General features: G+C 40.0%; 1 protein-coding gene across 1 annotated transcript in view; it reads left to right on the forward strand.

The window, feature by feature from the left end:
• The window catches only part of MYO18B (myosin XVIIIB), a 529,330-nt gene extending 517,432 nt beyond the window's left edge, over positions 1–11,898 (forward strand). The window contains exon 44 of the mRNA XM_066603908.1: positions 11,715–11,898. Within this exon, the coding sequence (XP_066460005.1) occupies positions 11,715–11,728 (14 nt within the window). The 3' untranslated portion in view covers positions 11,729–11,898. The remainder of the gene's footprint in view (positions 1–11,714) is intronic.
• The last annotated feature ends 3,421 nt before the right edge of the window (positions 11,899–15,319 follow it).

Raw genomic sequence — 15,319 nt, forward strand, 5'->3', positions numbered from 1 at the left:
AAAGTGCTTTAAAATATACCATACGCCCCAGGAATTTAAATTCTATCATTGCGTTGAATTACCGTTATATGCTTTGCCCTCATATACTCTTCACAGTTTATACATAAAGCCACATGCCAGTCCTTCCCTTCTGCACCCTGCTATGTGCCCTAACAGCAGTTTTCGTCTACATATGGGGTATTTCTGTGCTCGGGAGAAATTGGGTAATAAATTGTGGGGTGTTTTTTCTACTGCCCCTGGCCAAAATTTTGAATCTGGGGCTAAACTTACATATTACTGGAAAATTTTGAATTTTTTGTTTTCAAATCGAAATGTTAACAAAATTCTCAAAACATAGTTCCATGACTATACTGGGAACTTAGGGATACAATTAGAGGCAGCAAGGCTCAGAGGGGTGGATTTTTTTAAAAACCACTACACCCATTGATGAATTCTCTGAGGTGTCCAGTTTCCAAAATGGGGTCAGTTCTTCAGGATTTCAAATATGAAGATCCGCAAATCACAGTGCCCAGAGGGAAGCATTGGGATCCGCAACTGAATTTAAGCATGCTGATTTGATTTGTGGACCATTTGGTGCTCGCAGCATGCTCCATTTCAATGTGATTTCCGTGCGGACGGGCTAGAAGTCAATGGATGAGAATGATCCGCAATGCATCCGCAAATGCAATTGTGGATGCACTGCAGATTTGAAGGTTAAAATCAATTAGGGAGGTGAGGAAAAGGCTGGGAGGTTGGGGTTGCATATTTTTTTTCGCACAGATGATCCTCAGTGCATCTGCGTACATCCGCATGGAATAACCATCCGCAATCTCCTGCAAATGGTTTCCGCAAGTCTCCCGCTGTGGAAGTCCGCATCTGGAATCCAATCCACCCATAGACATGAGGCCTTAAGGGTTGATAAACTTCCTAAATGCTGCTTGAATACATTGAGTGGAGCAATTTTTAAAACAATTGGAGGAGTCATGGAATTTTCCGATATATGGGCCATGTCATAACTGAATTGGTCCTTAAAAAAATGTTTTTTAAATTTGTTAGTAAATGTGAAAAATTACTGCTAAGCTTTATATTTTGTGGAAATCTTAAAAATAAAACACAAAAAAAAAATTGCAATATTAAGTAGGCCCATGGCAAATCTTAATTATTTCCTAATTTCTAGTGTATTACTATTTGTCGGAGGATGCACCCAGACAGGCGAGACAATCATATCAGCATTGTGCATTGCAAAACGCACAAAACTTACATGAAAATACAACTTATGATTTGTAATGGGTGTATTTAAATGGGTGATTCTTCCCTCACAATCGCTACTGCAAGATGGACGAATCACGGCATATTCTATTTTTGTGCGAATCTCACACGAAAATAGAACGTGTAGTCGGGCCTGAAACACTGTCGTGTGAAAGCACCCTTACAAGCAGAAAAGCGCAAAGTTTGAAAAGAGCAAATTTTTACAAATTTTCAGTAAATTTAGATTTTTTTTTTTAAGCAATAAAGCCAAAATTTCTTGATAAATATTTACCACTAACAAAGTTCAATATGTCACAGAAAAACAATTCCGGAATTGTGTGCGTTGAGAAATAAAAGCATTCAAAGGATATTATCACATAAAGTGACAGCTGTCAGATTTGAAAACTATGGCTTAGTCCATAATGCCAGAATAGGTCTTTTCCGTAAGGGATTAACTAATTCTCTTCATAGTCATCTGAAAAAGCACGAACTGACAAATTCTCTGTCACTGAACAGCTATATCAGTGACCAAGGGAGCAACGTTTATTTACATACAGCACATCTTCAGATGAGCGATACAATCAGGATTGAGTATGTTTTCCTTGTCTACATGCAGGCAAACACTAAGCAGCAGGACTTAAATGTCAGGCTGCAGTCGCAAAAGCAAACAGGATTTTAGGGTGCTTAAAAATAAAGATTAAAACCTAGGATCCAAAATGTAATTTTACCATGTAAAGGTTCATCTTGAATATGGGATTCCATTTTGGGCTCCACAATGTAAAAAAAAGGGGCATTTAGTGAAGGGGAAAAAAAAGCACTTCTCTGTATTGGCTCGTGAAAATCGTGGGTGCGCTTATCTTGTCTTTAAAAAAACATAGCTGTTTAGCGGTGACAGAAAGAAACTAGATGTCTAATATAAAAGTCAAAAAAAGACCCCTATTATAGGCGCTCTATGTTAAGGAATTGCAAATGAGTTATATAAAAAAAACTGGGTGGTACAAAGATAGTATTTTTGTCATTGGAATGTAAGTAATCTGTTGATGATCCCTGTCAAAAATACATGCAGTTTTGTGTATTGACCTATTAGTGACCTAAAATCTAGTAACTAGATATAGTGTCTGCGCAAGCCTTAATAAAAATAATCCGTGAATCCGAGACCGTAGCTCGTGCGTTTAAAACGGCAAATTAATTTTTCAATGGTCATGGTTGCTGCTTGCAGGATACTTCACAACGGCACGGCCAATGGTTGAGCACCAGGTGGTTGTCTTAAAATCAAAGCTTTGTCCTCCCGACAGCCAATTGCTCTGCCTTTAGCCGGCTGAATGTACGCCCAAACAATTAAACACTCCCCTCAAATCGCTGAACGAATGTCATTTAAACCAAACGAAAAGCAGACTGCCGAACGATGGATTTTAAGCGGACTGAAAGACAACGATGAACAGATAGGTAACGAAAAATGCACGATGGGCGCGCGTTTACACACAATGATTATCACTCAAAAGATGGCTTTGAGCGAATCTTGAGCGATAATCGTTGTGTCTAAATGGGCCTTTACTCAGCTGGAAGAGGAGACTTCTTAGGGGAAGTTCACACATGGCAGATTTGTTGCAGAGACTTTTGCACAAATGTTCCATGCCTGAACATATGTACCTTTACAGGTCATGCCATCACCATGCATAATACAAAGAAATGGCAGGTTTGTTCATTTTATTATTATTCATTTGATTTGTTCATTCAATGTACTGTACAAAGGACCAGGGGGTCCCTCACATGTGGAGGAAACCTTTATAAAGTAAAGAGATCTTTTACAGTTAGAATAGTCATACTCCGCAAAGAAGTAATAAAGGTAAATGCAATAAAAAAAACCAGATATACATTTGTTTCACATCTTTAGGGCTATTTCAGACGACCGTTATCGGCTCGGTTTTCACGCCGAGCCGATATACGGTGTCCTTGTCTGCAGGGGGAGGAGGATGGAAGAGTCAGGAGCAGGAACTGAGCTCCCGCCCCCTCTCCGCCCCTTTCCACTATTTGGAATAGGAGGGGGCGAGGTGGGGGCGGAGCTAAGTACCGGCGCTTAGCTCCATCCCCGTCCCGCCCCTCCCATTGCAAATGATGGCAAGGGGCTGGAACTCAGTTCCTGCTCCTGACTCTTCCATCCTCCTCCCTTTGCAGACAAGGACACCGTATATCGGCTCGGCGTGAAAACCGAGCCGATATACAGTCGTCTAAATAAGCCCTTATATAAAGTCCACCACCTTGTTTTTTGCCTAGTAACAAAATATACTTATACATGTCTGACAATGTGAGGAATCCAGCTGTACCTTTATTTTGTTCCACTCTGGCTCCCATGTTATGATATTACCCGTGAATTTTATTTTCCGAGTATGTTAATAAGCTGTGGACCGTCCAGTGGGCAGTTCACCTCTGCCAGCAATCTGGGCTTTCTCCCCACCTATTTAACTACAAAATGTCTAGCTGAGTAACATTTCCAGTGTGCATTTCACCTTCAGTGCACTTGCACCACACTGAGTAATTGGGCGTATGCACTCTGACTCCCTCTTGGGTCAGAATGACATCACGTGCATGCAACTATCATCAGTACAGTGCAAGCAATTTGAAAATGGAATGCGTGATGTCTCCAGCAGGCAGAGCTAGAGAAGTTACTCAGCAAAGAATGGGGCGTTTCTTAGTTAAATAGGCAAGGAGAGAGCCCAGACCACTGGCAGAGGTGGTCTGCCTATTGGACTGTCCAGAGCTTATTAGCATGCAGCGCGCAAACACTCTGGTTCCCATCTCAAGACATCGTCCCAGAAATTGACACAAAATAAAAGTATGGCTTTTTCAAAATATGATGCTTAATTGATTGATCGAGAAGGTAGAAAAACGAATCCCCTGAGCAGGTCATGGGAAGAAATAAAACACCTTTCTGATTCATCAAACTGTTGGGTCTTAAAATGGTTGAACTTGATGGGTGTGCATCTTTTTTAAACTTAAAATGGGTTGTCCAAGATTAGGAAAACATGGTAGCTTTCTTCCTGAAACAGCACTAAGCTTGTTGATGAGATGTTCATGGCATTACAGGTCAGCTCCATTGAATGGCATGGCAGTGATCTGTAATGCCATACACAACCTATATTGCTGCCCATATTGCTGGTGTCATGGCGCCTGAATATACCCTGTAGACTGTTAAATAAACCTCATAAATGCTAGATTTATTAATTTTGACTTCCAAAAACTTTAGAAGCTTTTTGATCTCCAAAAATCTATATTTATCACTTACCTACAGTATAGGTGGTATATGTCTCATCGCTAGGGACCCCGCTACTGGGATCCACACTGATCACTGGAACAGAGGGCCGGAGTCCCTTTCCTTCATTGCAAGGTCACAATGAGGAGGACTTTGAATGGAACTTTTGCAGTTTTGCTCTTTTTACATTCTACAGGATTGATGGAGGCAGTCCAATACAGCACTCATCTGTTTCTGCCTGCCTATAGATATTGAGCTGAGCAGCAGGGTGCATGTTTGAGCACCATTCCATTCAAACTTGTTCTTACTGAGGTCATGCAGTCAAGGTCAACAAGGGGGTCGGAGCTCCAGTAGTGATCAGTGAGGGTCTCTGAGGTGAGGCCCCCAACCATCAGTAATTCACCATCTATACTTTCGATAGTTGATAAATATTCATTATGTGAAAACCCTTTTAGCCATGTCAAGGTCTGGACTCTAATCCTGCCCTTGTACTTATCTTAATAAATTCCAACTGCATATTTATTCAGACGTGTTTGCTTGGTCACACATATCCATCTAATGTTTTATTTAAGTGGGAAGATTGAATTGTGAACAATGGTAAAAATTGAGCGTAGCAGAGATAAAATCAGGAGATATGCAATGAAAAAATCTCAGTTAAAACATAACATAGACAAACGGATAGGACCACGAGGATTTGCTCATTGACCTTTTCATGTGGACCAATGGTGCATGTGAAAAACACTAATCACATGTCCTATTCCTGTGTGTATGTGTCCATGTAAATCGGACAGCACACAGAGAGGTGTTCGTGCGCTCTCTGGAACATATTGGGTGCATCTTGCACTCATGGCTATTGTGCACCTAGCCTTAGAGAGAGATGAAGAGAAACCCATTGCATTCATATAAATAAATAGTTAATTAGTATTTGTCCACTTTTGGACACTGTACCTCTGTTAGTAAGATCATTCTGTACTACAGCTACACATATACAGACATGTGAAATGTCACCAGAAGAGGCTACGCTATTGTTTAGCATGTGTGCATTTTTGTATCAGTTTATCTTTGTTGGAGGGAATTTACTATAATTCCACTTACTATTATAAATAACAGTAGATCACAGTTCTTATTTCATTTAGGCTAGATGTCACTTAAATGGTCCGTAAACATAAAGCATTGGATCTATAGTCGATTCACAAACAGTCTATGGGGGTCAGAAAATCTAAATTTAGGCCTAATACTCATTGAATACATCAAAATCAAACAAGATCAGTAGGACCACCCATTCTAGATACATGTAGACTTTGTCTGTTTTTTGCAGCACGCCTGATATCAGAATTATCCATGTCATTATGCTGTTAAGCAATGAATGCCATAATATTGAAAACAGATATGCTGAGTAACAGGTGCCATCAGTTCTTGGTTTTTCTAGAGGCAGATGCTGCTTAATCAGAAAGTGACATAAAATGACATGCACGTAAAGAGTGTGGGATGCTACTTGACACCCACGTTAGCCATCACCGAAAACTTTAGAAGAAATATTTGTTTCTATTACAAAGTGATTTGGTGTCTCACCTGACTGATATTTTCCATTTCTTGTCCATCTCATTAAATCCTTTTATTATCTGCAGCAGGCTGACAAAAGCCATACTGCATGCCTCATTAGCCAACATTGAGTTCACTTACTTGGCACTGACTTCTACAGGACTTGCATACACCCAAATACTAAAGGAGCAATAAAATGTATCTGAAGTATAATAGGTTTCTGGGACAAAATGTCACAATCAATTCTGTAAAACTACAGGAGGGGATAAATATTCGGGGTCCATTGTATGACTACATAATTTTTACTCTTACTTTTTAGCCCTATGTGGCGTTTCTTATGTGGGAAGAATAAATGGTAATTTGAGATTTAAAAAACCGATCAAGGATCCGTAGTTTTATAGCATCTGGGAATCTGCAAGATGTATGTTGGCTATCCATAGAAGCAATTTAAACAGGTTTCATTTCCCCTGTTCTATGATCCAACTACTCTATACTCCTCATTAATTTACTGTCCTTTATCATTTACGGGAAGGGCAAGGTTGAGTTGACATTTGAAGCATTGAGTTTTTATGCATGCTGTTTGTATCCTGCTGAAAATTCCCCTTTGTTCTAGTTTTTTCCTTTCTCTTCTCATTAGCTTCGACTCTATGGTTTTCATTACATCAACAGAAAGGTGACCTGTGTCCTAGCCAGTGACCTAAATTTTCAGTATATGTCAGTCTGGTCTGCTTGCTTATTTCCATTCATGTCTGGTACTGTAGTTTGTAAGTTTATGGCTCTAAGGTAACAAGACATTGTTGACTGCATAGGTTAAAATTACTTTCTGTGAATAGTTTTTTTTGTTTCTTGTAACATACATATTAAATACTGAAGCAGAGCTCTGGTGAAAAATGGCCCAGTTGATACCTCCGATCTTATGTTTGCCAGTAATAACTAGCTAATATTGGTCAAGGGAACAGATCACTCTGAAAGTGATGACTACTACTTCATTTCAATACTCAAAAGGATAAAGCAGTACTCTGAAGCCTTCCTGCTCGTCTCTACCGTTGCCCTTTACTAGACATGAGCAGAGTTTTTACTTAATAGAAGAGGAGGCGCACATATTTCATCATTTTATGTGAGTCTGCCTCTATATACTCTCAGTCAACAGGTAGAAAGAATGTAATTAATATACTAAAAGAAGCTATTTGCTTCTTGTAATGATGCCGTCTGGACACATGACAACTGGACTTTACTTAGTACCCTGGAGAGGAAACTGCTCTAATGGTTTGTCCCAATACTCACATAACCCCAAGACTTATTGTAGGGCTGAATTATTTAACAATTAGAGATGAGCGAGCATGCTCGGTTAAGGCAGTTACTAGAGCGAGCATGCATACTGATCTGAGCAGATTTGGGAGGGGGGGAGAGAGATCTCTCTCACTCTGCCCCCCCCCCCGCCTCCCCGAATCTGCTCAGACCAGTATGCAGTTACTCGAGAAGAGCGATGCTCGCTCGAGTAACTGCCTTAACCGAGCGTGCTCGCTCATCTCTAGTAACAACCAATCAAATAAGTAATAATGTGAAGTACATATCAGCATTAGTAGGTAATAGGAACGTACCAATGGGTGACAGGAACAGAATACCGGTGGTAATCAGATAATTGTACAAATGGATGATGGCGATGGTTGTCAGATAAATGGTACAGATGGTGAATAGATAATAAAGAACTCACAGCTTTTCTTAAGTCTTCCCATAGTCTATCGCAGATGCTGACCCTAACACCAGACACCACTGTCACTGAGTATGCCTTAAGGTATCCCTAATGGAAATCACATCTGAAACACTGTCCCTGACAAACAATAAGCAGACACCAAGACCCAGGGACAGAAAAACCAAACTGAGCAGATCTGAACTTGAAATCAAGACAAGATAGATACCAAAAATAAAAGGCAACAGCAAACAACAAAGCTAGGTAGCAAGGTCTAGGCAACAGGAACAAACTTTTCTGACAAGAAACAAAACTAGACTTAGAACAGGATACTAGAAGCATACAAAAAATGCAGGATTAAAACACACATAGCTCATGCTATAACCAGCAACACATTATAGAAGCTAAAGAGAGGCCTAACTAATCAGTAATTCCTCTCCAAAGGGCAGCAGTGTTATCACTGACCTAATCTAATGAATTAGCTGTGGTACAGTTTCATATCAACTGCTCCAACAATAAAATAAAAGATAGGAGATAATGAAATAGCAGTAGAATCCCTCCTTATTGCGCCACGTCTGTAAATGCAGAATAAAAAATTCACTGCATGAGCCTAAATCCTCTTTAAAGTATGCCTAACTTTTCAGAGTGAGCTGCCATATGTTTATACATAAGGGACATCACTATTTTTGGTCATTGTATGACTTGTATCCTGCATGTATCACCAGGTTTCTTCTTCTCTGCAGTCTATATATTTGTTTTTCAGTTCTCTGGGTTGGTGTTAGGAGTCTTCTGTTATAATGTCTTCTATACACTGCACATGAATAAAATTGTAGATTCTGCTCCCACACACACACAGATGCATAACCTCATTAGAAATGAGACAAGAGAAATACAGAGCAGTGAACATGTGAATAAACAACAATAAATCACTCACCATTAGCACTAACAGCACATCTGTGTGAGTCTCTGCTCCTCCCCTCTACTTTCATAGACTTCTATGGGCAGGATGGTTCATCCACCTTCTACACTTCCTGTTTTCTGTCTGGTCCTGCCGACTGAGATAATAGAGTTAATATCACTTCACAACAGGCAGTGGACAGCAAGTTGGGAGGATGGGATAGTCCAACTGGCCAGAACTTGAGTACTTTTTCAGAACCAAAAACAACATTCTAGCTAAATAAAGTATATTGTATTGTTGTCAATTATTACACTGGTTATCATCTAAGCACAAGTTGTATGAAAGATTAGTGACCAATTAAGGTCATGCTTAGTTTGAGCCACTTTAAGCATTCCTTAATTTGCTACATATAATCTATAAACAGTTACTTGTAGCTCAAACCTGCATTCCTCATTCCATAAGAAGAAGCAGCTTTTTATGATCGCATCCTTTTATGAAGTACTGCACAATGCTTCTAGCTTACATTTAGTTGTGTACATTTTTCAAAGTACTTATCATGAAAGAGTTAAGGAAATGATGAAATGTTTTCATGCTTGTATAAGATCATTAAATTCCTCTAACTTGAAGAATAAATAGGCTTTCATCTAAATTTGCTGTAGCCGAATTACAGTGTTAATTAAAGCCACACCAGGTCTTATCTTCATCCTGCAGCAAATTCATGAAACAGTCCTTACAATTGTAAGTTTCTGAGATTAGCTTTGCTCTGTGAGTTGTGTGACTTGAAATTCTTGAAACATATACAGAAACCATCCCATCACAGGGAATTATGGATCCACAAGATGCAAATGGCCACACTTCATTGACGCTATGTCATTGTTTACCTTTAATTCAAGTGAAACAAAGTGGGATTAAAGGGTGTTTTACTATTACCACCATAATATTACAAGTACAAAACAAATCTAATCCTGCATATGGGAGTATATCAATCCATCTCCTGGGAGGGTATACACTCCCGGTCACGTTTGATTCCAACATGATACATTACACATAATATGAGGGAAACCAACACAAAGTGATAAAATCAAACCAGCTGTCCTGAGAACTCTTCAAAAGAGAATAATATAAAACAGCAGACTATTTGGAGTATTTGTCATTCATCTCATTCAATGTTTTAGCCATCATCGCATTGACTATGATGTAAAAAAGGACATTTTGTGATATGTTACATACCAGAAGATTTCTATGACATAAAAGTGCAACAAAGAAAAAAATGTTCAAAATAACGAACTACATTGTTTGATGGCTTGCTTTTTGGCTAGCTGTGGGAGATAAATATGGGTTTACGGCTTTATCTAATCAAAGCATTGGAGTATAGCTCTAATATCTAAAGTAGTAGACAGCAAAATAAGTGGAGGCAAGGCATATAGAATTACATATTAAGACTGGAAAGAAATCCGGATTCCAAGCTCTTGATCAAGTAGACCTCCTTCTTAGCCCAGAACAAGGAAGCATCTTATATAATGTCTTCTAGAGTCATGGGTGAAGATTCTCTACTGCGTTGCTTCCCAGACCCCTATTTAAACTATTGCCTGTGACCACAACATCTAGGTTTATCAGGAGACTAAACCTCGTGGTTACAGAGGTAGGAAGTCATGTAATTTAATTAACAGATGCAGGCAGAAAGATGTCAGAGAGAGAGAACAAAAAAAAAAAAAAAGCTCGGCACCCGGCGTCCCACATACAAAAATGCTCGAGTCTTCCATTGCAGTCAATGGGGTTCGTTACTCGAGTAGAGCTCTCGAATTTTACGAAAAGCTTGACTCGAATAACGAGGACCCAAGCATTTGGGTGCTCGCTCATCTCTAATTACCTCTTTTACATACGTCAAGTGTTTTTCTCCCTGAACTGAGGCTTCAAGTCCAACCTATCATTTTCTTTTCTTTGTTGATCCAGAGATAGGCCAAAATAAAAACAGTGTTAGGCAGCTGCCGATTTACTGTTACAGCAGTAGAAAGTTATTCTTCTTGACTCAAAATAAATAAAATATGACAAAAGGGATATTATTTTTAAGTACCTTTGATTCCAGGGCAGTACACAAGAGAAAGATCGTTTAAACCAGTGTTTCCCAAACTCCAGCCCTCACAACCCCCCAAACAGGTCAGGTTTTCAGGATTTTCATAGTATTGCAGGGGATATAATAATTATCAGTACCTCAGACATTGACACGGGTGTTCTCTCTGTTCTCTCAAATCATGACCTGTAGGGGTTCGTGAAGACTGGAGCTTGGGAAACACTTGTTTAAACACATCACATAGGCCGAATGCAGACGGCCAGGTCGGATTCCGATTGCGAGATCCTTGCAGCGGGATGCGAAGCTATGCCCCTGCAGTGACCCCCGGCTTACCTGTCCAACATCTTCTCTCTGCTCTACGGATATATGCCAGCTGGCGCACAGCTGCACATGTGCAGTGCAGAGCTGTTGGGCCGGCGTTTTTACGTAGATAGTGCAAGCCTCGCAGAGGCTCACACTAGAATAGGACATGCTGAGATTTCCACCCCACAAGTGGAATATTGCAGTTGATTTCTGCGCGTGGGCATGGAAATGCATTTTTCAATGCATGCCCTATGGGCTGTATTTGCTGCGGGATCCGGAGCTCCAGAACCCGCAGTGTAAATACGCTCATGTGCATTGGGCCATATATATATATATATATATATATATATATATATATATATATATATACTTACTAACAATAAACCTCTAGAAAAATTGATACCGCGGGAAAGAGGACCTTGCCCGCAAAGGCTTACAGTCCACAGGGAGGGGGAAGGAGACAGTAAATGATGATGGTTAAAAGGTGCTCATGTTGTGGTGGCAGCGGGGTTACTGTAGGTTGTAGACTTTTTGGAAGAGATGGGTTTGTAGGTTCCTTGAATTGCTCGTAGTCAATCGAAAAATGTCCTATAGATATTGGACATTGAATGAAAAACACTATCATTTTGTAAACTTTTCTGTTAAACCAACTGAAAAAATAGTATTTCATAGCAGTTACATCACATTTCATTCATTCAAGTATTCATTATTCTTATACTTAATTTCCTTTCAGGTCCCACAAATTGAGGAATCTTCTGGTCCATGTGGAACATACCATGGCTGCTTGGATTCTTCTGCCCGAGATGCACATTATATGTTTGTCAGATCAAAAGTGTAAAGATGGATTTATGGCTATGAAACAAAATTGTTGTTTGGTAATTTCTTTGCTTTTTGAAAATAAAGCAATATGTTTCTCACCTTTACGTAGTCTTTATTAAAAAATGTCTAAGCATTGTCTTCTTGGGAATAGTTGTACCATTCTCCTCTGAACTTTTGTTTCTTATTTATGGAGAGCTGATGTTCTGCTGCATTCAACTACCTCAGCATTACTGCATCTCAGATCTGTGATTATACCCAGTCGGTACCAAACAACAAAGTTAATCTTGTTTTGGGAGTCAGAGACATAACACGGATTTACTGCATTGGAAATACCAATTCACAGTTTTAAAAACAAGAACAAGAAGTCTTGTGGATTTAATTAGCTTCTTGAGAAGGAAACGGAGACCCTGAGAAACAGTTGCATCCCCTGTATGTGCACAAACATTTAAGCAGAACCTCTGGCTCATGGTGCCTCGCCTGAGCCTGAAATCTATTCACAAAGCCTCTCAAGTGCAATGATTTCCTGAGAACAACACTTACTGAGCAATTTATGGCAAGCCAAATGCCAACACTGCAGAATGCAGAACTTGTGGTGTTATGATTTGTCAAAGCTTGCAGGTATGAACTGTAAATATGCGTAGGTCACAAGAGATGGGCTATCAGCTATATGATATATAGGTAACAGACTTAGCTCAAACTAGCACAATATGTCACTGAATGCTTCCCTCCGGGGAATTGTATGTCAGTGCTAGGTAGGATTGACCTACTGTAGAACTCTACCTCATAAAAGAAATGCCATAGATAATATTGTGCTGATCTATTGTGTTCCTAAGAAGAATGCAGTTGAAAAGAAATTTGAACATAACATGACAGATGGAATTCACAATATAGGGGATTTTAAAGTTGAAGTCAACATAAACCCTTAAACTGCCTCCAAACTCGGGTATATTAATTTTTTTAATATGCATTAGTATAGTAAAAAAATTGCAAAGTGACTTTTAAAACCATCTTGATAAATACTATCCTACTGTTCTGTGACTGCATGATTCCAGGCTTCAAACAGACCCTACATAGTCTGATCCTGCAGCCATACTCTCTTCCAGTCATCCACTACCTCTTACTAACCTATAGAGAGGTTTGTTTGCAATCTGTTACGGTTGAAACACATATAGGGGATGGACAAAAATATGAAAACACCTACGGAATGGGATTTTAATTGTTAGCACTAAGATGCTCTTCGACCCCTGCTTGGCTGAGAGCTTTTCCACCAAATTTGTGTTTACTTCACCTCTTGCCCTGCTCTAGGTGGTTTTGAGAGACAGCTGGTAACAGCAACTGAGTGGCTTAAACCCCTGACCAATAGAATCTTGTTACTCTGGCAGATGTTCACTTCTGCCTGGCTGCATCTGTGTCATATTACCTCCACTTATTGAAATATGATTTAGAATCCCATGTAAGTTAAGACACGTAGAGGCCGATTTTAAGGCATGCATTTCGTACGGTGTTTCCATATTTCTGGCCATCTCCTATAGGGTACATAGAAGCTGCAAACACAGAACAGTAGGATGTTTTTAATCAAGCTTGCAAATTGCTTTTTTTTTTTACTTTAAATGCATTGGAGCAATAAAAAAAAATGTTCATAGCCTTGACGTTTAACAGATACTGTTTACAATGTATAGTGTAAAAAAGTGTTCTCCCTCCCTCCTTCAGGCACACACACTCAACTGAGCACCTCTATATGAAAATAGTGTAGCAGTGCTTTAGATTGTACATGTCCCTTTACTATCTGTGCAATACACTGACATCATACAGATAACATCTCTCCTCCACAGCCATGTCAACTATAGTATGTGTATTGTATGGGACACTCTGCTTTTTGCAGTGTCACAAACACTGCAGATGCACTCACATCCGTACATGTCTTTCCTCCCGTGTCCACTGATGAGAATGCAGCTGCATAGACTATGGAGATGCATTTTTTTAAAACAATGCATTGCAAAGCCCTCTTATTCTTCAAGAATATAAAAGCAAAGTAACAAAAAAAATATCCTGGGGAATCCTTTTAGGATAATTTCACATGAGGCGGAATATTCCGTCATTGTGCAAAATCTGCACTAAAATTCTGCATGTCTAATGTGCGAATTTTGATGAGGAATTAAAAATTGAAGAATTCTGCTGGCAATCCCTTATCAAAATCCACATTTAAACCTGCAGAATATTTTGTCTCATCTAAAGGCACCCTTAGGCTGGGTTCCCACATGGTGGAATCCCACCGGAAATCTTGTAGTTTGGCCACAGCGAAAAACCGCAAGATTCCCGCCGGGAAAGTGCTGCTTCAAAACCCGCGGCACTTAGCTGTAGATTTTGGAGTGGCTTGGCCGCATGCTGCGGCCGGGTAATCCGCGCTGCAGAGCTGGCTTTGCTGTGATGGATTCGACGCCCCATTTAGATGAGATTTTTAACAAATCTCGCCCACATGGCTGGCTAACTCCGGGATTAGCGTCCACAGTGAAATTCCGGAAGGAATTTCCGTGGCAAGTCCGCCCTGTGTGAACCCAGCCTTAGGGTACGAGAGTTTTGCGCAGAGCCTTTTTTGGAATAATGCTGGATTTTTCAGGGTGTTTTCAATGGCATTTTTAAGAGCAATTCTTTCAGTCTTTTTGTTGTGTAGCCATAGTATGGCTTTTTTTTTTGTTGGGGTTCTATATAGGACGTGAAAAACTAAAAAAAAAACCCAAATATTGCAAATGTGTATTGAGTTTTTTAAAGCATTTTTGGTGGCATTTTTTACAACACTTACAATTCACGACATATTTCACAAGCAAAATAAAAATCCTGAGAAAAAATGTGTGTGGAAGAGACCTCAGAGCTAAATAAAGGACAGTGAAGAGACCTCAGAACTAAATAAAGGACAGTGAAGAGACCTCAGAGCCACATACAGGACAGTGAAGAGACCTCAGAGCTACATACAGGACAGTGAAGAGACCTCAGACCTACATACAGGTCAGTGAAGAGATCTCAGAGCTACATACAGGACAGTGAAGAGACCTCAGACCTACATACAGGTCAGTGAAGAGATCTCAGAGCTACATACAGGACAGTGAAGAGACCTCAGAGCTACATACAGGACAGTGAAGAGACCTCAGAGCTACATACAGGACAGTGAAGAGACCTCAGACCTACATACAGGTCAGTGAAGAGACCTCAGACCTACATACAGGACAGTGAAGAGACCTCAGACCTACATACAGGTCAGTGAAGAGACCTCAGAGCTACATACAGGTCAGTGAAGAGACCTCAGAGCTACATACAGGTCAGTGAAGAGACCTCAGAGCTACATACAGGACAGTAAAGAGACCTCAGACCTACATACAGGTCAGTGAAGAGACCTCAGAGCTACATACAGGTCAGTGAAGAGACCTCAGAGCTACATACAGGTCAGTGAAGAGACCTCAGAGCTACATACAGGACAGTGAAGAGACCTCAGACCTACATACAGGTCAGTGAAGAGACCTCAGA

Source organism: Eleutherodactylus coqui, chromosome 5, assembly GCF_035609145.1.
Source record: "Eleutherodactylus coqui strain aEleCoq1 chromosome 5, aEleCoq1.hap1, whole genome shotgun sequence".
Classification (NCBI taxonomy): domain Eukaryota; kingdom Metazoa; phylum Chordata; class Amphibia; order Anura; family Eleutherodactylidae; genus Eleutherodactylus; species Eleutherodactylus coqui.